Here is a 22,731-nt window from a genome sequence, read left to right as displayed (position 1 = left end):
ACAGTCAAAGCCCAGATTGGGGTGCAAATTGATTGAATTTGTACATAATTAGGTCATTTGCATAACATGTTGATAATGTGAGCAATTTTGTTTTGGAATGCAAACTTAGGGTTTGCATGGTGCAGAACTGCGGCAGTCCTTGTTGTCTGATAGTGTCATACAGCGTACGACATTATACAAAGGCACATCACCAGCTTTATTGACTTAGGTGCATGACAGAAATCTAAATAAACTAAATTTTGCTTTCTCATCATCACAGCAAACAGTGTGTCCTAACTGGAGGTGGTGTAAGTGTGAGTTTTAGAGAACACGGGAGTGAGGAAGTCACAAGGGAGGGTGTGCAGGCAAGTTGGGGAGAGAGTGTGTCAAACGGTTATAGGTGGTTGGGTGGAAATACCATAGAAGGTACCTGACCCCTGACTCAGTTTCTTGTCCAGTACATAAGGGACTGAGGATAAAAGGAAAATCTACCTCAGTCTACAAAGAAAAGAACCTCCCCCCCCCCCGCCCCCGGAACAAGAATTCACCGCTGGCCGCTTTTCAAGGGTTTTGGTCAGAACTGGCACTGGCTTCAGTTTCCGGACACCCCTAGTTCCCAGGCAACTTAATCTAAGAGGCCCCCAGGAATGTCACAAGAAGGAGAATGTCAGCTGGGGGAAGGATGGAGGGAACATGGTGCTTGGAAAGAGACAGATCCCTTCGTTGTTGCAAGGGGCTATGGGGAGCACTGTAACTGGGTGCAGGGCCCAGTCAAGGTGGAGACAGTGAACAGGGTCTTCAGATGCTCACAAAGGAATTCTGAGAAATCTCTGCTCTGGCTCAAACATTCCCAGTAATGCATGCCCTCTGAGGGATGTATGGGGGAGGGGGCAGAAGGTCTAGGATCCAATACTCACTGTATCCCATGCCTTGTACGAAGTACTTGAAAGCCTCAGTCAGTTTACCAGGCTGAAGGACGGAAGAGAGGGAAGAGAGAGAGCGCCAAGGAAAACATCAGAGGTGTGCTAACATCAAGGTGGAAACATAACCAGCCAATCCTTTTTTGCATTATATTTGTAATCTTGCCTCCCTCTTTATAAGGTAACCACTCCACCCAATGCTTGGGGTTGGAGGCAGAAGAACCCACAATAAGTTGGAAAATGTCTGGCATGTTAACCTCTTCAAGTTAAAAGCAAAAATTGGACATAAGTTTAGTCACATTTTGGGAAGGGGTCTATGCCCAGTTTCAGGACAAAGACAATTTTTCTTTGAATGTTGAATTTTATTTTTTCTTATCCCCAAAAGTCTGATATTCTGGGGAAGCAGGTTTCTTGTACAAGATCTGCCAATCAATTGTAATTGATTGATCCTACTAGAAAACAGCAACAGTCCAGAAGCACCCACAGGCATATATTTGCAAATTATTGGGACCTTGAAAACTTTTGTGAGATGCATTTGGAACTGGAGAAACAGCAGCAGGGAAGGAGAAATTAAGTGCTTGCTCTCCTAACTCTAAACCACCCCTTCCCAAAGTGACTTTTCTATTTAAATCAAAGAAGTGTGCACAAACGTTTGAAGCATGTCCTAGCAGAAGCTCCAATGCACTGAGGAACATTAGGGATGGTTTAACTAAGTGCAGCAGAATGGACAGAATCCAGTCCTGCCCCCAACACTCCCACCAGTCATGCCAGCCTGTCTCACCTGGGTCAGCTGTGGTTGTCCTCCAGAATCTGCCATCTGAAAGAAACAAAGAGAAACCTAAATGGGGAGCAACTGTCTACAGGCTGGAAAATATGCAAGACTAAGGAGGAAGACCTGACCATCTCTCTTAAGTGGCCGTCTCCCACTCTCAACGATTCTCTGCAAAGCACAGGTTGTTGTTCAGTGACAGCAGAGGATGAGGAAAAGTTGAATTTGGTTTGTATGTGTGTGTGGGAACCTGAGCTGATTTCTGTATAAACATGAATAGACACACCAAAGCTTTGACACCAGTGGAACCTCAGTCACAATCTACCAAGAATACTCCTGTGCCCTACCTCTTAGCACAGAGAATCTGTGTTCAGAAAAATCCTGCCCCTCCCCAAAAGGAAACCTTAAGAAAGCATTTATGCATTCATCCTTCAAAGTTTTAAAGTTATATAAACAAAGAAGTAGCTGTGGTGTGTGGTGTGTGGGAGGCAGCAAAAAAGATTTAGGCAAACTTTAGGAATCTCAAAAGTGATGTTATGGGGATGGTAGACCAGCCCTGAAAGACAGAGGTAGAGGAAGTGGGAGGTTTGGGGAGACAAAATGGTCATAGAAGAAACATGGAGCAACCGGGTTTTTAGCACTGAATTTCATGGGTATTCTTAATAGATTATATTGCTTTATGTAAGGTGCTTAGAGGCTTTTGTTGGTGATTGTATATAAGTCTAGCCTAATAAAATAACAAATGGGAGAAGGGATGATAGAATATTTGATTTCTGCACTTCTTGCCTGTAAAATCTATGAAGACGACCAAATCGGATTGGCGACTTGTATTATCTGAAAATTTCCAGGCAGGACTTCTGAATGGTAACCGGCCTACCTTTTGGCAGATTCAAACAAGTTATTAACAGAGATTGTGGCTAGCTTTCTCTTTCTGACTACAAAGCATGAAAGGAAATCTTTCCTGATCAAACCTATCCTGTATGGCTGCTGTTCTCATGCGTTACAGTTTTTAATCTGGTTATGTTATTTATTTTGTTCGGCTCACGTTTAAGCTCCATATTTTAAGGTATCATGTTGTAGATCTCATTTTAGACATTCCTGCTATTTTATATCCTTTATGCATTGCAACCCATTGTAATGTATTTTGAATGTTATGCTATGTATCGCTGTTGGCTTAATTTTGTTCAGGTCTACGAAATAACAAAGGTACAGCAGCAAAGTTAATGGAAGCCGAAAGCTAGACTGGCATTCTCTGCAGTAGCCTTGATAGGCATTGCTTACCTTAAGGAAAGAGGTCTGGGTAGGGTCCAGTTTGGAATTGCACTCCACCTGGCAGGAGAGATAATGGCAGAGTGAGCATAAAGAGCAGAGCCAAAGTGAGACAATAGGTATCTTAGTTCCTGTCAAAACCAGAAAGTAGAGGATGGGCGGAAGGTCCAATGGCTCCATAGTCTTTTGCTGTGGAATTTTTGAGAAGATATCTGGCACTATCACTCACCACTGCATCTTCATGAGGGGCCTGGTCTCCCACCACCAGCATCACAGGACACCTGGCAATGTGAAGAAGAAGAAAAATGTGTCAGAAAGTTAAAGCTGCTGTAAAGGTTGCAACTCAGCTTACTTGGGTCTTGCAAACAGGTGAACAGCTTTTGAGTTGGGGCATCAAGAGCCCTACTCTATGTTTCATGAAAAGCTAGACAGCCATGGTGATTTGTTGGGGGGGGGGGAACCACAGTATGGTAGTACTTTTATTAGGACCAAGAAAATGTCAAAAAAATAGCAAGCAAGCTTCAGAGTTTTCCACCAATCTTGAGCAAGCTAAGCAGGATGGGGGAACAAAGAAGAGAAGAAATGTTTGCAGGTTGAAACAGTCTGAAGATGGGAATCCAGGAATCTGGGCCCTTGCAGACTCCTGCTATTTTCAGGTGGGATGCAGTCACAGAGTGGCAAATTCAGGTTGTGCAATCAAAGCCGATAGGGCACTTTTTTTGCACAACAAACTCCGGGATGGGAAAATAGACTTGAAGTATCAGATCACATTTGCTTCCTGCAACACCACACCCCATAATGTCCCCACAAACAAATAAAAACGGATGGTCATTAAGCAGGCTGCCCGGAAGCGGCCTACAGGCTACAACAGCCTCCTGCAACCTAGTGCTCTCCAGATGTCTTGGATGGCTGCGCTGGCTGGGGCTGATGGGAATTGTAGTCCAAAACATCTGAAGGGCTCCTGAGGTCTCTGGGTTGGGAAGGGCTGTGTTATATTGACCACAGGAGAGCAGCTGTACTTCCGGAGAACTCTGAAAACTCCTCTCTTCCACACAGGCAGAAAAAGGCAGAGGACAGAAACTGCAGAGTGAAGGAGTAGCTGTTGGCTGCCCCCCCCCCCGCCCTTGCCCCAAGTGACTAATTTTTCCCAGGCACTCAGAGAAAGAGAAGTCGGGGAAGTTAGCTGTTAAGAAAGAAAAACAAATAAGAGGAGATAAACAAGGGGGGGGGGGGACAGCCAATGATTCCTCCTCCACTCCAATTGATCTCCATCACTTCCCACTCTCTCTGACTCTTGGTGCAGGAGCCATTAGAAATCACAACAAACAGATCTCTCATGTGGTCAATGTAACATGTAGTTATGCTCTCAGGTACTGCTGGTGATATGTCAGGCCTTTCTGGGTGGTGGGGACAGCAGGAATCCTTGCCTCAGTGTCGATCATGGGCATGTCTATCCTGGAAGTTTGTGGAAAAGGGGACCTGGCAATCAGCTACACACTCTTGCACACTGCATCTGCTCAGACCCAGCCATTTTGTTTGGGGTGCAGAGGTTGCTTAGCAACCACAGTACACTACTGATACCCTCCTGTCTCAGGGTCAGCTCAGCCCTAGAGGCCATACAGACCATTTTGGGTGGGTGGAGAGTGGTGTCAAACCTCGAGAGCCACAGTTTTACTGTCAAAAACCCTCAAGGGAGGAGCACACTACCCGCCACCCTGCGAACATTTGAGGAAGCAGGGCAGCCGCCATTTTCCCAGTAGCAGCTCCATCTCCTCACTCCATCCAATTGTGAACCAGGGGTACAAGACTGCAATTGGGAAGACCCTTAAGGAAGGACCGTAATCTCCCTGCATATAAGCTGTCAATATTGGGAACAGCAAAATTATAATTACTGATTATTATTCATTATTGTTGTACTATGTATTTTGGGTCTACAGACTGCCATAAGGCTGTGTGTGATTTTTTCTTTTGCCTGGAGAAGCAATATAGCTTGAGCCAGCCCAGGCCCCTCATGAAACCTGGCACAAGAACCAAGGCCTATATCCAAATTCCACAGAGATGGAAGCCCTCGTTCCCATTAACTTCCCATTCCAGCAGAGTTTTGCTGTTATAAAAGGGTGTGCAGCTGAATTTTGTGTCAATTCAGGGCGTTGGTTTCTTTTTGAAAATAAAATAGCTCAACCAAAAGAACAGCTCGTGGTTCCTCAAAGGAGCAAGTGTACAAGAATGGGAAACTCATGAAGATGAGCACACACAAAAAAATCAGGGTTATAAACAGCTTTTTCTGGGTCCCTCAGAAGAACATAGTCAGGGACCCTCCTTTTTACTGTGAATTCATGATGATGGTGGGGAAGTTATATGTGATTCCATTTTCAATACTGTTTGTGCCTACAAGTTGCAAGGTGGACATACTGCTTCATTTCCAATTGGTGCATGCCCTGTGACTTCCTGCTGAAATCCTTTAACTTTTTATACTCAGATTTTCCACTTTATTCCCCCCCCCCTTTCACTGCCCTATAGCACAAGAGTGCCCCTCCAAATGGCAATGCCATAGAATCGGGGAAGCACTGCAGAATAACTTATCAATGTGTGGACCTCTGGTATATATTCACCACTATTGCACTATTATTGTGCCAATGACATACAGAAATTTAGGAAGCTTCCTTGTACTGAGTCAGACCATTGACCCATCTAGTTCAATCCTGTCTACACTGACTGGAAGTGCCTGTCTAGCCCTACCAGGAGATGCCAGGGACTGAACATAGGATTTTATGCATGCAAGACTTTACCACTGAGTTATAGCCCTTCCCAGTGGCAAAATGCACCTTGGGGAATCTGGAGGCACCCCCCCCCCAGTGGCCCTTCTGTGTAGCCCCTGCTTGATGCTGCAGAATTGGCTCCATTTTCCTCACTGGTGTGCCCAGAAAGCTGGCAAGTGAGCACGTGACAGTAGCAAGGATTTTTGGGGTGGCTGTTACTGGGGTCTTGACAGATGCCCATGGATGCTGACCCACTAAGTTGGGATCAGTGAAAACAAGAAGGAACAAAAACTGCAATGCAAGATTGCCTTCGTTCAGACACAACGTAAGAAATTGCTATTTTTAGCATCTCTCTTTCCACATCCCTCTTGCCACCCCTGGGAGTTATTCACAAGGTCACACCTTTTATTTTCGATTAATTAATCATGCAAGCCAGTCCCTGAAGTTTCAGAGTGAAGAAAATAAAAGAATTGCTGGGAAAACAGAGCAAGCTTGTCACTAATTAATCTAAAATAAGATTAATGAGGATGAGAAGCAATGTAGGAATAGGTGGGAAGGCACTGACGCATCTTAAAAAATTCTGCTCTTCCAGCTTTTCCTCCTAGAGATTCTAAAGTACTTATACAGTGGTGCCCCGCAAGACGAATGCCTTGCAAGACGGAAAACTCGCTAGACGAAAGAGTTTTCTGTTTTGGAGGCGCTTCGCAAAACGAATTTCCTATGGGCTTGCTTCGCAAGACGAAAATGTCTTGCGAGTTCCTGCGGGTTTTTTCCCCTCCCCCCCTTTTTCTAAGCCGCTTATCCGCTAAGCCGCTAAACCGCTAAAAGCCGCTAAACCGCTAAGGCGTCAATGGGCTTGCTTCGCAAGACGAAAAAACCGCTAGACGAAGAGACTCGCGGAACGGATTCTTTTCGTCTTGCGAGGCACCACTGTATATGTTTGAATGCAGAAGTGCTTTAAAAGCACAGTCATACCTTGTATTGCGACCAGGATCCATTCTGGAGCCCCGGCCGCTAGCAGAAAAGGACGCAGGGCAAAGCGCTGCGTCTACGCGCGCACGCGGAGCGGTTTGGGCTTCTGCACATGCGTGAAGCGCAATTTATCGCTTCTGCGCATGCACAAGCAGCAAACCCGGAAGTAACCCATTCCGGTACTTCCGGGTTTGTAGCAGACATTCGCCGGAATGGACGCTAGACGAGGCGGATGTTCGCGGAGGTATTATTGTATATAAATAATTGCTAATTTTTCAACTTGCCACTGTTCCTATGCCTTTAAGCAATGCCTAATAAGCAGGCTTTAGGTAATAAATTTCATATCCAGTTTCATGAATAGCTGCACTGCTAGCACCCCCAAGCCGCTGTTCAAAGGCACAAGAGCAGGCCAGACCAGTTTTCCTGTTCGGCTGGCAACCCTCTTAATGTGCATCTTTTTCAGTGCTGTGTTAGGATGAACTGTGCATCAAGTGTCAACCCGAGCCTCTAATCTGTTTTAAAAAACCAATTTTAAAAAACCAGTTTGCTACTGACAGCATGTGATCCCTCCCAGAAGCAAAGGTGGCAACTTGAGGACACAAATGTGTGAAAGAAAATGCAGGGGCTGGCTGGCACTCACTTGAAAGTGATGTCTCCTCCGCGCTCCAAGCTCAGGTCTCTGCGGCTGTAAGGGGGGAAAGAAGGGAATTGTAAGCTTATTTTTTTTCCAGCCTCCTAAACAAAGACCTCCTTATGCAACCCGCTCCCTGCCCCTGCATACCAATACCATCACCAGGCTCTCCATATGCTGGTCTCCCTTCTTATATAACTCTAGGTCTAAGAGTTGCCAACCCCTAACACTTCAAAAAAGTGCTCCTCTGTCTTGATCACTGTGGCCACTCCAAACATCTCCTCTCCATACCATTGTTGAAGGCACATAAATATCCTTCTAACCCAGAGGTTGGCAACCTTGCCAACTTTCAGGACCAAGCGTACTGGTCAAGTACAAAGAAAACAAAACAATCCCAGCACCATCAGTCTGAATTCTGCAGCCAATCTACATCCTACACTAAGCAGAGCATAATTCTCTAACCTGATGACAATTTGCACCATCCTCTTATTTTGCATTGTTCAGTCACAACTCTTTTAAAAAGTTTGCATCATTGAGGATATGATCCTGATGTTTACTCCTGGGGAGGAAGGGGCAAGGAGAATCACAACTACTTGCCTTTTCCATCTCCTTCTGTCAGTGGAGAGGAACACTGCTCTCAGAGGAAGCCCCGAGCTTTGCTCAACGGGTGGGGAGTTGCCACTGGGGCATTTTGGGGTGGCATGCTGAAGCCTCGACTCTCATGTCATATTCGCATCATGCATTCAAAATACATTTAAAGTGAATGGTTCCCCCCAAAGAATCCTGGGAACTTTAGTTCACATCTCACAAAGATACAATTTCCAGCACCCTTAACCATCTACAGTTCCCACGATTCTTTAGTGGAAGCCATGTGTTTTAAAACAGGGTTGCCAAGTGTCCTCTTTTCCCAGGACACACCTTCTTTTTCAGGGGTAAGATTTGGGGCAAATTGCATTCATTTGCTTTGAATGTCTGTCATAGGGTCCTCTTTTTTGCTCTTCCAAATATGCCATCCCTAATATATACTATATTGGACCCCTCAGCTGCATTCGCCTGGAGCTAGCCCAGGGGAAAGAAAAAAAAACCATAATTCCCACCTTATATCCTGGCTTGCAGGGCTTTAGAAGTGGGATTGCTTTGCCTTTCTGTTTTTACTAGTCATATGGCGAAGCAAAGAAGTATGCAAGCCATACCCTAATGTCTGGAAATCTTATTCTGCCACTCATCCAGCACCTGAGATTTCTCTTTGGCATTGCCAACAGACTTTCCAACATTTTCTCGCAGCCATGAGGCCTGGAAACTTGCTTCTTCCTTTTTCTTTTTATAAATAAAGTTAAGATTCTCTGAAGATTGAATTCTACCACCAATATAACATCCTGCATTTCCCCCCCTTGGAACTGCTGCAGAATCCCAGCACACACACACACACACACACACACACACACACACTCCTCCCTGTGTCTCATCTTTTTCTCTGGGCCAACCAAATGGTGCAGTGACTAAACAACTGCAGTTATTATTTATCATTATCCCATCTTTTCACAACCACGCACAAGGAAGCTTACGTATGATTGAAATAATACAAAGGCTTCAGTCATCTGCCTTTTAACTTGAACAGTCCATCAGTTCATTGATTTACGTTTAAGTAACACACACCAGCATATTGTCAAAACCTTTAAACAGAGCAGCCTTTCTGAGAAGCATGAGGTTAAATTTATGAGTGAGCAAAAGAAACACACACAAAAAAAGCAGCAAATTCATTAGAATGGCAACTCCTTAAACTGTTCCATGAGAGGAAATGAGGATTGAAGGAAATTAATAAGGGCTTCCGTGAACCTAAACCATCTACCCAGGCCCAGGTTCAGCAAGTGGCTCCTTTCAGCTCTGGTACACCAGCAGAACACAACTTACATTTAAATTAAAACATGTGAGTTCCCTCAAAGAACCCTGAGAGCTATAGTTTTTTGAGGGTGCTGGGAACTGTAGTTCTGTGCAGGGTAAATTACAGTTTGCAGGATTCTTTGGGTAAAACCACATGCTTGATATATGCTGTTAAGTGTATGGTGTGTACACAACATCACTGTGGGTGCCTGTTTTTAGCCCTCTTTAGACTAACACTCATATTGACACCAGATGGTGGCTGTGTTTTTTTCTAACTCTTTTTACAGTGCCCTGGAAGTTAAGTTATGGTGAAATAAAAAACAGGGTCGTTATCCAGAACTACAAAATTAGCCACACAGAGGGTCTATCCCCAAGACCCTGTAGGAGTGGAACGGGTCCAGATGGCACTTCTCCAAGGGCTCATTCAACTTTGGAAACAGCCACCCCTTTCCAATCCATTTCAGCTGGAGACGGGCAATTCTACTGTGATTCTGCATTGAGTCTGAACGGATGTTCAGCTATTCCCCAAAGGAGAGATGCAGCAGAACCACCCATTTCATCCTTGCATGAGTCACACTGCCCTGGGCTTGCTGCCTTCAAGTCAGGAGACATCCTCAGAGCAGTGAGCCATGCGGTAACACACAGGGTGTGCTTCTCTAAAGGCAAGCAGTTCTTTCAATAGAAAAAGCAAGCAGTTAATACAGAACAGAAAACCCGTAGCTGTCAGAAGTCCGAGGAAAGCCAGTGTGGGAATCAAAGAGCGTTTCAGTCACAGGGGCCCTTGCCATTAGGCAGAATGAGGCAATTGCCTCAGGCGGTAAGTGCTGGTGGGGGAGAATTATCATTCTGAGCACCCCCTGGTTGTACCCTTCTGTCACTTGCTATGCAGCCAGTGCTGTGCAGCCACAATGAGCCTGCTGTCCTCAGTCCTTAGCACTGTTAGAAGTGCTAAGCAAAATTGAACTGCCAGCCCAGTTAACCTCTGTATGTGGAATTGTGTGCACATGCAAATGTCTTGTGCCAGTCCTGGTTCCAGTTATTTATTTAGATACCTTAATATTTATATCCCTGCCAACTACCTAACATTGCTAAACTCTAGTCTGCTGGAGAACTAGAGGCCACCAGGGCTTGAGCAGGGAATCTGCACCTATGTTATTGTTATTATTATCATCTACAACTTTGTTGTTGTTGTTGTTGTTGTTCATTTCATTTCTATGCTACTTTATATTTTTAAGAAAAACACCACAAAGCGCTTTGCAACCCAAATTAAAACATCGCATGAAACATTCCAAAATCAAGCATGCATAAGAAGATAAAATATAGAATAGATGTTCAAGGTAACATAATTGACAAGAAAATAAAATGTCTCTTAAAATTCAAAAGAAGACATTACAGAGGGAACATATTCCTGCGCAGTAAAATCTTATTGGTGTCTGGACCAGCCCTGCCTACCCAGGCTGGCCACTGGATGTACCTAGGCAGGAAGAGGTCTAATAAAAGACTTCCTGCTTAGTCTGGATCTGTTTCTTGCACAACAACTATCTTTCTTGCTCTGGCTTGCTGCTGCCAACACAACCTTGTCATGCCCTCACGCTGGTCTTTGATGCTGTGTCCCCACCCAGGTAAGTCCTGCCCACACACCCACCTGTTGTAGCTGCTCCAGTAGAGCTGGATATTGGGCAAATTGGTTGCATGACTCAGGACATGCCGCTGTTGTTGCACCAGCTCAGTGTTCTTGGACAGTTCCTCCTGTGGAAGAACATAAACGGGGTGTTAATGCAATATCCTAATCCCACTCAATTAAGACATGCCGTAATTAGTACATGGAAATGCTTATTTCTGTGCTATGAAAAGCTCTGCTATCTGATTTCCACAGATCCGAACAGTAACAAGAACAGGCCAAGATATTTTCTTCGGCAAGTTTGGCAACCCCAATCACTTCTCTCAAATGTAAATTACATTATTATTATTTTGCAAAAATGCAAAGAATGCCAAACATCCCCTCCCCCTAAAAATACACTGGCCTGTCATCAAATCCCCACTTTTTTTTTTTTAAGATGCATAATTGGATACCAACTCCAGCCATCCCTTGTTTAGAGAAAGCAAAACCATCTTCATTCATTTCCATCAAATTTGCAAAACAGGCCGTGCTCTGGCCCTCGAGTTTAGATGGTGGTTGTTGAGGTAACCGAAGCTGACATTGTGATGTGTCTCTCTTCTTCCCCTTGTTCTCCAGTCATGATTCTGAACATCCAAGGTTGCTAATCCTGGCAAAACTGAGAAATGTGTGTGCCTCACTCACAGGGCTAGCCATTGCTGAATCCCAGTTCAGTTGGGACTGCTGTGACATGGATAACACAGAGCCCCTCAGTTCTTCACTCAAACAAGGGAACTATACTGGCATTTCCCCACATAGTGGATCAATATTATTATTCTCTATTATATTTAAATCCTGCCCTCTTTCCTGAAGGAGCCCAGGGTGGCAAACAATAAGTGACAAAACAAGGAAAATGTCTTTAAAAGCATCTTAAGAAATCATGAGGTAAAGTGAAGTGGTAGCCAGATGGCTTTTGGAGACAGCTTATCCACTGAGGCAGGGTCAATTGGGAAGTTCTGCTGAGCAAGCCCTATTGAGAAGAGTGGGGGCTACCCAAGAGGGCCCACCCTTCATTTGAATGGATCTTTTTCAGAAGAACAGAGGACATTCCATATTTTCTATCCCTTCTGCACACTTATGTCCAGGCAGAAGCTATTCTCTTTCTACAGTTTTGTGTACCCTTTCCATCTTTCTTTCCTCTGTTGTTTTCTCCACATTTTAGAAATTTAGATTTTACTTAGTTCCAGGTTTTTGGTCATAACACTTAAAAAAACCCCCGTTTGATAGCATTGATTCCCCACCCCCAACTGTAGAATTATTACCAATATACCAGTCAACCTGAATACAAATGGAGTGGTGGTGGTACCTAACATTTACATGTTGGAACAAAATAAATATATGTTGGCCTTAGGTTCACTGAATAGGTCTGGCAAGGCTATTTTTTTTTTAAAAAAGATGGAGATTTCTTCTTTTGTTTTATTACTCTGTAAAGTGACATGCACAACAGTTATACGTGCAATTACTTTTGTTATTAAAATAAACACACCTGCATAAAACTCACAAAGATTACAGTCAGTGAGGGTAATTGGGGAAATGCAAGCACTATAGAAAAATTACATAGTTTGGAATAAGGTGTAGGGTAAAGCACAACCATATAATTTCCTGGTAATTTTGCAAAAGAGAGAGAAAATAGTTGGATAGATAATGTTGGAACACTGACGATGGAATACCTTCTGTACTGATGTGTGACTGTTGCTGACATGATTTGCAGTGCCAGGTTTAAATTTTATTTTATTTACCCAGCCATTTTAACAGTTCACATTGATTAGTCTGCCTTATTGTTTTAGCTGCTTCTATACTGACTCCATGAAGATGTCTTGTTGTTTTATTTATGTTATAAAGGTGGCCAATTTTAACCATGCTTATTATATACTGATAAAGAGCTATCTATACAAATACGTGGTAATGTACATATAGCAAAAAGTGGGGGTGGGGAAATATGAAGTAAAGATAAAAAAGACAGTGTTTTTTAAATCAATAATAATAATAAATTCATAAAGTTCTAAATCCATGAATTTTAAAGAATGGTTTCAGCTTGGTCCCACACCAACCTTCACCAATCTGCTGAGCTCCAAAGGTTTTGGGCTACAGGTCCAACCCACTCCAGTCAGCATGATTATGCTGACTGAGGCTGATAGGACTTGCAGTTCAAATAATCGGGACGGTACCAGGTTGGCGAAGGCTCTCACATCACTAGAGAGCACCTTCTCAGATGGGGGGCGGGGGGTATCCCTGGTCCATTCTATCTCCGACACACCGCTCCATGCACCAACTACTGTCGCCCTTCTCCCCTCCTGCACATGCTTACCTGGCTGAAGAGATGTTGCAGAATCATCTCAGAGTTGGAGGATGTGAGGCCAGTCAGCTGAAGAGAGAAACAGAATGAGATCAGAGGAGATGCAAAAGTAGACACTGGTTTGAATGGGCCAGATTGGCACCTGCATGAGAATTATGGGGATTGGCTTATTCCCCAGAGGGAAAGCAGAGATCTCTGAGAATCTATTGCCTTCCAGAGCACAGCCTGTACTCAAACGCTAAAATCTCTTTTCAGTACCAGGGCTTCATCCTGGAACATGCAAAGAAATCAGAATTAAGTGCTTCTGAGAATATGCAGAATGCATTTTATTCCACTGCTGAATTACTGTATCCCACCTCTAAAAGACATCAAGATAATGTGAGATGTGTTATGTATTCAGTGGTCTGTGTTTGCCTGAGCTTGAGTTTGGACTAAGGATTCTGAGCTCCTGTGTTCTGATTTGATACATGATGTCTAATCATAGAACATTTCAGGATTTGGGCCTCTGCCATTGGCCCTTGAACTCTGAGTCATGATTTGAAGCTTGGAAGTTTAGACAGCCAATCATGTTGGGAGTAGAAGTGGCCCAGACTATCAGGAATGTACATAAGCAGTTGCTTTGCCCGTTTCCCAGTTATGTAGTTCAATAAAGGTTCTTGCTGTTTTCGCTGTGTCTTGCCTGTGGGAACCCACCTACACATCAAGAGGGATAGCTTTTATGTAAGTCACAGTGCTTGAATTTTTTTCCTTCAGAAATTGGCCTTTACCCTTCCTATCTCCTAAGTTCCCAGAGCCAAAAATTGGGAAAGAGGAGGCTCACTAGAAAGCTTAGCCAGGTGGTGCTACCTGGCCACAAATGTCTAAGCATCCTGCCCTTTAGGTTGTTTGGGGGAGTAGGTTGCACATCTGAGTCTTTGATAAACTTGGGAGGAATATGGAGGAAAAGTCGGGGGGGGGAGAGTAAAGCGTTTGGTGAAAGTGGGCGAAGAAAAAGTTGAAGAGAAACCAGAGGGGAAAAAAGAGGGAGACAGAAATGTAAGCAGATGAAACAGGGCAGCAGACAGAGGAAGAAGAGTAAAATGGAGGTTGCTTTCAGACAACCTGTTTATGGAGCATTCATCTCGGTTTCTTTGAACAAGGTTTGTGGGGAAGAGATTAGATGTCAAGCAACTATTGAGCATTCATTTGTTTGTGGGGATATTATACACCCCATCTAGTAACTGTTATCCTCCACTTTCAGTTACAACATCTCGTCACTTTCTTTTTTAAAAAAATTCAAATTAGTTTTCCAGTATACCCCAATGATAGCCAAATTATAACAATGAATTAAGCCTCTCATCACTTTCTTTAGCACAAAATTTATCTTCCCCCCTCCCTCCTGGAAATGGGCTTGTTGTGCAGAAGTGCCACTTTAATTGTATGACCTCAATTTGCTGGTATGTGTGAATCCCATCCACAAAAGTGCAACAGTCTAGAAGTGCCTGCAGCTGAGAGGTTGATAGACTGAAAGGAATTTCTGCTATCTCTATAGTGATGGGTAACTGGCACCAACACCAAAGTTTATGGGCTTTTTTTTTGTTTATTTGTCATTATAAACAGGCAAAGAATAGGTTGTGTTAGCTGTTTAAATTTGTAAAAATAAGAACAACGATTCAAGCACCCATTGGAGCAGCCTGCCACAACTGTGAGCCTTCCAAATGTTTAGACTACAACTCCCATCATCCCAGCCAGCATGGCAATGGTCAGGAATGATGGGAGCTGCAATCCAAAATATCTGGAGGACACCAAGTGAGCAAAGGCTGCATCAGACCCCTTCACTTCATCTGCAATTGATTACTAGGCGCATTAGACAGTGGTAAGCCCCTTCACTTTCCCAGTCTCACCTTGTGAGCAGCCCAGTCCATCCAGCCCTTGGCATTGGGGTCAATGTTGACCAGAACCAACCCCTCCACGGTGTCTGCATGAGAGAGCTGTGGAAAATCATAATAACACTCATGACTAGCGGATAAAATGTTCGCATGGCACTCACCATACTGCTTATGTATAATTTCAGGGACATAAAACAGAGGCTTCTCAGTGCCTCATAGGCAGCTGGCTGGCCAGGGAAGGAAATAAGATGTGGCAATTGCAGAATCCTTGGCCTGATCCAACAGGCTCTGCTTATGCTAAACTTTCCCCCCCTTCTGGTTCTGGCTGAAGTGAGATCTGAACCAGAGCATTGCTTGTCCTCTCCTCCTCGTTGTCACACTAGCTCTCATAAATAGCTTTTGACACATATTCAAGTTGCTCTGTGTACATTATTGCAGCAATCCCTACTGAAACCAGAGAGATAGGGTGGTGCGTTTGGAGCATCAAGCTAAGCCTGAGGTTCAAATCCCTGCTCAGCCATGAAGTTCACTGGGTGACTAAGGGACATGTACTCCCTCTCAGTCTAATCTACCTCACAGGTTGGTGTGAAGATAAAAATATAATTTTTTTCAAAAAAAAAAGGGAGCAGGGAGCACACATGCAGATCTGGCGTCTCTGAAACAAATCAATCGATAACATCAGAACGAAGTTTCTCCATTCGTCCTGTGGCAAAGTCTTGGCCTCTAAGAGAGAGCCACTTATGTAATTTCACCACACGCGTTCATGCCTCCCCTGAGATTTGAAACAGGAATTTCCTGTCTCTCAACTAATTCTCTTAATTACTGCAGCACATCACACTTGCTGGAATCAAATGTTGGGCCCATCCTTCCTCTGTACTTCAGCTCAGGAAACAACCGAAACGCTGCTCTGTGGTTGTTAATAGGAACACAGATGTCAGCTACTCTGCAGCCCTGCTGCTTTTGGAGAGGTTCAAACTGGGCACGGAGAACATTTACTTAATCTGACCACCACTCATGGGTCCCTCACCCACTTACGCTGTAGCGTGCCAGGATGTAGGCGCCGGCTCCGACTCCAATTCCGATGATGCTGGTGAAGCTAAAGGAGGAAGAAAGAGGCCAGTTTCAAAATACGCAAAGGAGCAGGAGCTGCCTGGCACTTTTCTGGCTCCAGCCATTTGCTTATCTTGTGCCTTTGGAATTTTCTCTAAAGTGAACACTTTGAAATGGCACAAACTGAGTGCCTCATGTTTTCATGCCCCCCCCCCCCCGGCTCCAATTCCCTTCCCCCTCTCTTTCTCTTTCTCTCATGTGTTAAGTGTGTGTTCAGCTATCTATCTATATTTATCTCTCTCTGTGTGTGTGTGTGTGTGTGTATAATCTGCCAAACGGAATATAACACTTCATGATGAAAAGGCGGGAAGCCTAGGCCACAATCACTATGTTAGTGTTTAAGATGCCAAAAGATGCTTGCATTTCCTGTAACAGACACACACGGCTGGCTATCCCACTGGAAGAATGATAATAATGGGAAATACCCAAGAAGGAATCTTACTTTGGTAGGTTACCTTGGGTCCCCAGATGTTGTTTCTGTGCTTTGTTTTGTTTGATTGATGTGAATGAAAGGCTGTGCCTTTTCTGATTTTACACTCCAGGGCAAAGAACCCTTGTTTGAGAAGGCTGACAGGTGACCCCGTCGCAGGTTGTTGTCGCAACCCACCCACCCGTGTGATCTCGCCCCGACTCACTTCACATATTGCAAGATGCAGGGGATCATGTCAGCCAGCTGGTCCAGCGAGGGATACTGATACCTAGGAAGAGAGCAGAGAGCAGGGGCTGTGTTAGACTGCTAGGCTGTTGTCCCCATCACACCCAACGATGCGGGTGGGGCAGGAATGGAGGCTGCAAGGCTCACCCCAGAGGGAAGGCCGGGGCCCCCTCCTCCATGCCAGGCGCGTCCACATGTATCACCACGAAGTTCTTTATGATCTCTTGCATGTCCTCAAAGTGGAAGAGGGTGTCGAAGCACGAAAGATCTGGGGTGGGGGTGGGGAGACAGAAGAAGTGGGTGTCAGGCTGCAAAAGGCCAAGCGGTAGTGCCGTCGAGACTGGCGAGCTGCAAATCAAGACAGCGGCTGCCGTCTTGCTCCAGGAGTCAGTAAACAGGGCAGCAAACTGACTGTTGTTGTTGTTTTACATTGGAAGGTGCTATTTGGATTCCTAGCCTTACCATGCAAGCCTATGCAAGTTTACAGTCGTACCTTGGTTGTCGAACGCCTTGGTACTCGGGACGTTTTGGCTCCCGAATGTCGCAAACCCGGAAGTGAGTGTTCCGGTTTGCGGACCTTTTTTGGAAGCTGAATGTCTGCAGCGGCTTCCGATTGAGTGCAGGAAGCTCCTGCAGCCAATCGAAAGCTGCGCCTTGGTTTTTGAACCGTTCCGGGAGTCGAATGGACTCCCGGAACGGATTAAGTTCGACAACCAGGGTACCACTGTACTCAGAAGTAAAACCCACTGTGTTCAGTGAGGCTTTTCCCCCAGGTAAGTATCCTAAGGGCTGCAGTCTAAGGGATCAAAATGTCTTCAGCTGGCCTGGCAAAAGAGCAAGAGATGGGGGCATTCAGATAAGCAAGCAACCTTGAATAGGAGAGAGCTCCTATGTTCTCCTTAACAAGGGTGAAAGCTTTTGAAGAGAAGAAGAGCCTTCTAGGCCAGGCTTCTCCAACCTGGTGCCCTCCAGATGTTTTGGACTACAACTCCCATCAGCACAGCCATGGAAGCACAGCCATGCTGGCTGGGGCTGATGGGAGTTTCAGGAAGGCACCATGATGGGAAAGGGTGGTCTAGATGCTTTCAAAACCAGGAGATGATTGGCCTCAAGGGATGGTGGGGAATTCTGGAACAGAGCGCAGATCACTTGGGAAACATTAACAATAAATAGGACAATGTTTAAAATTTCAAATTAAAGTTTTAGAATGGAATCTGGTGATTCTAACGTCAAGGTATGAATCCCTTTTTTAAAAAATAAAAAAAGAGTTAGGGAATAAAAAGCAGGCCTTTTGGGGGTATGAGAAAGTAGACCAGAGTGCACCAAAATGCAAAGTTGCATGACTGAAAGCTTTCCTCAAGTTTTCTTCTTCTTCTTAGCAGTGATTGTTTAAATGGTCCCTTGGCTGTGGAAAGAATGCAAGACAACCCATGTTTCGTTCACATTCACAACCCAGTGAGGAAGACCGCTATCATTCCTGTTTTCTAGGACGGGAACTAAGGACTTGGCTAGACATTACACTCACCCTGAGAGAGCAGGCTCCACCATTCCATGGGGAATTTTGGAGACTCCCTCACAGACCAGCATAAATGGTTAGAGGGAATAAAAATGTCACACGTGCTGGAGGAGGCGCTGCTGGCTGCATTTCTCTGCCCCTTGTTTATCTCCCCTACTTGGTGGCTATTTTTCTCTAGGAGTTGGAAGGGAGAGTAGTAGGGGAAATTAGCTGCTAAAGATAAGGTTGAGATAAACAACCAAGTAAGAACGAAAGCCAGCAGTTCCTCCTCCCCTGGATGAGTGTTTTCTCTCTCCTCCAGCTTTCAATGCCTGTTGCAGAAGGCAGAAGGCAGGCAGGCGGGTGGGTGGGTGGGAAACTTCAGAGACAGCAGGAGTCAGATGCCTGCAGACAGACTCTGAGGCAGAGCGACCGACTTGCTTGAGAGTCGACCACCGAGCAAGCCCACAACGTAAACTCGAGCATCCTCAAAGGCCACAAAGATCTGGTATTCTAGAACAGGAGAGTGGAAACATGCTCACAGACGCCTCTCCCCACCCCCCCGCCCTCAAGCGACCCAAAGGCATGATCAGAGTTCAGGGACATATTCCAGCCAGGCAGCAACTCTCAAGGACAGTGGTGAGGGGAGTGGCCAAAGAGAGGTGTGGTCCGAGGAGAGTCCTGAGGGGCTGTATTTGCCCCTCCCTCCTCTACATTGTTAGGAAGTGTTGGTTCTCCGTCCTCAAGCAGCTATGGTAGGATTGATTGTGATGGGTGGGGTAGAGTGCATCCCCAGGGGGCGGGCAGATCAAGGCAAATTAGGATCCACCAGTAGATTGCAGGATGATTTGCAATCAGAAAGCAAAGGCTTTTGATTCCCCATTGTTCAAGAATAGTGTCCACAAATGGCTCTCCTTCCCTACATTAATCTGTTAGAATTTCTGATCCACACAAACTTAGATGTAGGTTTGTGCTCATACATGCAGGTCTTCCCAATGTTTTGTTCATGGGGGGCAGCAGGTACCTGGCTCCAGCCTCCAAATAGGCCTTGACATCTGTTTATAGTATTCTCCAAATAGGCCCTTGTATTTTGCACCTGATTGGTGGATCTTGGGGTTGTAGCCTGAAGTTTGCCCACACCAATGGTATAGTATCAAGGAACCTCCACACAATAGGAGACCGTGTGTGTGTGTGTGTGTGTGTGTGTGTGTGTGTGTGTGTGTTGCATAGGTGTGAATATGTGCTGGGACTTCCTGACCCCACCAAAACAAAAAGTTCTTGGGGTTCTTCCAGAATGGCAAGATCCTTGACGCAAACGTTCTACGAACTGGACTGTAGGGCAAATTGCCAAGTTCTCTCTTGGGGTTGCACCGCTTGGAAAGCCCCCAATCTCCCCTCCCTCCTGCCCCAACCAAGTGGGTGCTCCAGTCTTACGGTTTTGTCCCACATCATGGTAGGTGAGGATGGCTGGACGTTTGGGCTTGGGTGTCCCATGGATGGTGATTGTCACAACCCCATAAGGTGTCTCCACTGTGTGTTTCTGTGGAAGGGGGAAAAGAGAGAGAGATAGAAAGAAAGAAGGGTGAGCAAATGTGACATCACAGGGCTAGACCATAACCCAGTGCAGACAGCCATAACCAGACTTATGCTGAGGGCATGGAGGGAGAAGTCGGGTCATAAGTGCTGGTGGCCCCATCTCTGACTTCTGTGCTTAGATGGTTCCTTGTAACCCGTAAACTGATTGTATATGTGTGGGCTTCCTCTGTGAAATCTGGGATCCAGCTAAATGCAGGTGTTGCACATCACATGGCCATAAAGATTTTGCATGCATAGATTCTATGTACAATGCACAATCAACATGGGCATGGGAAAGAAGCTGGTTGCTGTGATCCTAGTCCCCCTCCCCTTCCAGGCTTCCAGTGTATGCTGATCATAGTAGCTGTCTGCACAGAAAACATACAGTGCATGAGTAAAGACATAGGTTCAATCCTAGTTTGTTTGCACTTTTTAAATTAGGGTACATCAAGGGACAGGGATGAGACTGGGTTCAGAGACGGCAGAGAAATGGGCCAAGTCAAAAGACCACTCAGGGCCCAGTCAGTTGTTGCTTTCCCATACATCTGAGGCTGTGTGTGGTGCGTGGTTAAAAACAAGGAGTGGGAAATGAAAATTACATGCGCGCACACAAAACTGGATATTTTCACTTATTTTGCACAGTTTATTCTACTTATGCTAGTTATGGGGTGGTGAAAACTACTATGCATGTACCATGGCCCATCCCGGCTGCTAGAACTTCTGCTCAGAACTTGAGTCCCCAGCATTGCCAACAATGCACAGCAATACATAATCACCAGGTGGACCTTATCACAGTACGGAGATAAAATATTATCCCCCTTCTATTATCTGCACATCATGATACCGTTAAAGACCCAGTTACCAGTGTGATTAAAAATTGATAATATTCTTCTCTTCTATTCCACCACCCTCAGCTTCTGATTTTCTGACCCTTCTATTTTCATGCCTATCTTCACAGCCTTGAGGACTAGAACCTTGGTGTTTTGTTTTAAAGAAGACTCTGATTCATGGGATGCTCACTTTTGTTCCCCTGCCCAAGTACCCGCCAAGACCATCAAGATCACTAGTTGCTTACTTTGTCCCTACAACTACTTCAAGACAACTCTATGTTTTTTGACCTGTAGATTAAAATCAGCATCCCTTCCAAGGCTCTCAGGGTAAAATTGAGAATAGTAGCCAAACCATGGTTTAAATATGAGTTAGGAATCAAACCCAGAACATGTTGTTTATATGGTAAAGTCCAGTCCAGGAATATGCCAAGTAAGATAGATTAGCTTTGAGTATACAGGGTTCATTTTCTTCTCATCCCAATTTGGAATTTTATGAAATGCCATATATTATAATCCGCTTTCCTCTGTGCTTTTTCCTAATGTACAAATCATCTCCAAGCCATGTTGTAATCTTGAAATACATCTGAAGCGTGTGCAAGGTCAGGCGGTATGACTCATAAGTGAAGACTATGCTGGCACTCGCTGCCTTAAAAACGAAACACTGCCCACAACATTCCAGAACAAGTGCAGAATTCAGTGTTAGAGGACTGATCGTCTCCACCTTATCATTCCCATGATACACTGGGAGAAACCTGGGCCAATATTCAAAACAATCACATTTCTTCTCTCTCCCTCTCTCTTTTTAAAGTTCCTTGTTTGTTCTACAAGCCCTTCCTGCTAAGGCTTTCTCGTATAGCACACAAGGGAACTCAATGTATTCAAAAGCAATTGGATACTCAGAGAAAGGTTGAGTGATTTGGCACCGGCAGATACTCCTTTCCAGAAAGGCAATAACACAGGCGTGAAAAGGGTAAAAGGTGGAGATGAAAGAAACAGTTCAGAAGAGAGGCAAGCGACCGCGAGCCTAGATTTAAGACTTGCTGGCAAGGCTGCCACCAGCCCAAAGCGTAAAGCAGTGACTAATGGTTACAGATGATAGTCCGGGACAGCACCCACTGAGCCAAACAGAGGCCACCAGCCAGGCATTGTGGCTTGCCAGGAAGGTTGTTTGCTGAACCCTGAGTACTGTATTCAGGTCCTACACAAGCCCTATTCAAGCGTTCTCCTTGTCCTGAGCCCACATGCACAGGGGAAGAAGAGTGCTAGTTCCCTCAACCCATCCCATGGGGGTCAAGTGAGACAGAAGCAAAGAGTTAGTTGGAGGGTTAACTTTTGAAGCAGGAAGTCTTCTCTGCTCATGCACCGTTCCTGGCATACAGCCCATGACATCAGGTTCTGCATCCCGAAGAGAAGCTATACCTCCAACTCATGGAGAATGACAGGGATGGCAATGGGGGGTGGAGGAGCTGTCCTTGCCTTCCCCCCTCACACAACGATTAAACACAACAGGAGAATGCCTGCATGAAGCCCCTGTTGGTGTACAAACTATGGGAGGCAACTAACAGGCATTTCTAATGGGGTCATATACAGCTTCCTGGTAGGACTCTAGGAAACATCAGGTGGTAGTGGCAGTGCAGGCAAAAGTGGGCAGGATGACAAGTGTTAACTTACTCTCACACCCCTCTCCATCCTCCACCCAGGCATGGGAAAGGAGGATTATAAGAGTTTGGGGTCACGTTCTAGCCAGGCAAAAACACTCAAGTAAAGGAGCCAGCGAAACATGGCCTGTGAGGAACAAGAGTCCCAAAAGTCAAACAGAAAGACCTGGAGGCGATTCCTGGACCTGAGGCTTCCCATTCCTGTCCTATGTCAAGGGAACATGGCAGAATGGAAGTCTGGCTTATACTAAAGGGTACAACTTGTAGAGAATGGACTGTGCCTAAACACAACATACTTGGCAGCTTCTGTAGTTTTACAAACCCAGGCAGGAAGTCAAAAGAGGAAATCCCTTGTGGGCTGCTGCTGCTGCTGCTGCTGCAGAAAAGTGTTGGGCTGTGTTTGGCTT

General features: G+C 45.2%; 1 protein-coding gene and 1 long non-coding RNA gene across 7 annotated transcripts in view; both read right to left on the bottom strand.

The window, feature by feature from the left end:
- NDRG2 (NDRG family member 2) overlaps nt 1–22,731 on the bottom strand; it is a 40,130-nt gene that overhangs the window by 2,754 nt on the left and 14,645 nt on the right. For 4 of the 6 annotated variants that reach the window (XM_081835024.1, XM_081835026.1, XM_081835025.1 and 1 more), the window contains 13 exons: nt 19,696–19,801; nt 16,914–17,034; nt 16,747–16,809; nt 16,037–16,097; nt 15,017–15,103; nt 13,146–13,202; nt 10,826–10,929; nt 7,309–7,353; nt 3,167–3,218; nt 2,950–2,997; nt 1,681–1,716; nt 897–948; nt 415–448 (listed from right to left, as the gene is read on the bottom strand). In XM_081835024.1, the coding sequence (XP_081691150.1) occupies nt 415–448; nt 897–948; nt 1,681–1,716; nt 2,950–2,997; nt 3,167–3,218; nt 7,309–7,353; nt 10,826–10,929; nt 13,146–13,202; nt 15,017–15,103; nt 16,037–16,097; nt 16,747–16,809; nt 16,914–17,034; nt 19,696–19,801 (866 nt within the window). The remainder of the gene's footprint in view (nt 1–414; nt 449–896; nt 949–1,680; nt 1,717–2,949; nt 2,998–3,166; nt 3,219–7,308; nt 7,354–10,825; nt 10,930–13,145; nt 13,203–15,016; nt 15,104–16,036; nt 16,098–16,746; nt 16,810–16,913; nt 17,035–19,695; nt 19,802–22,731) is intronic. The other 2 variants (XM_081835028.1, XM_081835029.1) reach the window with 1 other exon arrangement.
- LOC309326395 lies at nt 5,435–7,292 on the bottom strand. Its single transcript, XR_014150290.1, has 2 exons — nt 6,628–7,292; nt 5,435–6,314 (listed from the first exon to the last, which is right to left on the bottom strand). It is a non-coding gene; the product is annotated as an uncharacterized lncRNA (long non-coding RNA).

The sequence above is a fragment of the Podarcis erhardii genome (assembly GCF_964252035.2).
Source record: "Podarcis erhardii genome assembly, chromosome: 13".
Classification (NCBI taxonomy): Eukaryota; Metazoa; Chordata; class Lepidosauria; order Squamata; family Lacertidae; genus Podarcis; species Podarcis erhardii.
This window is presented reverse-complemented; position numbering and strand designations above follow the sequence as displayed.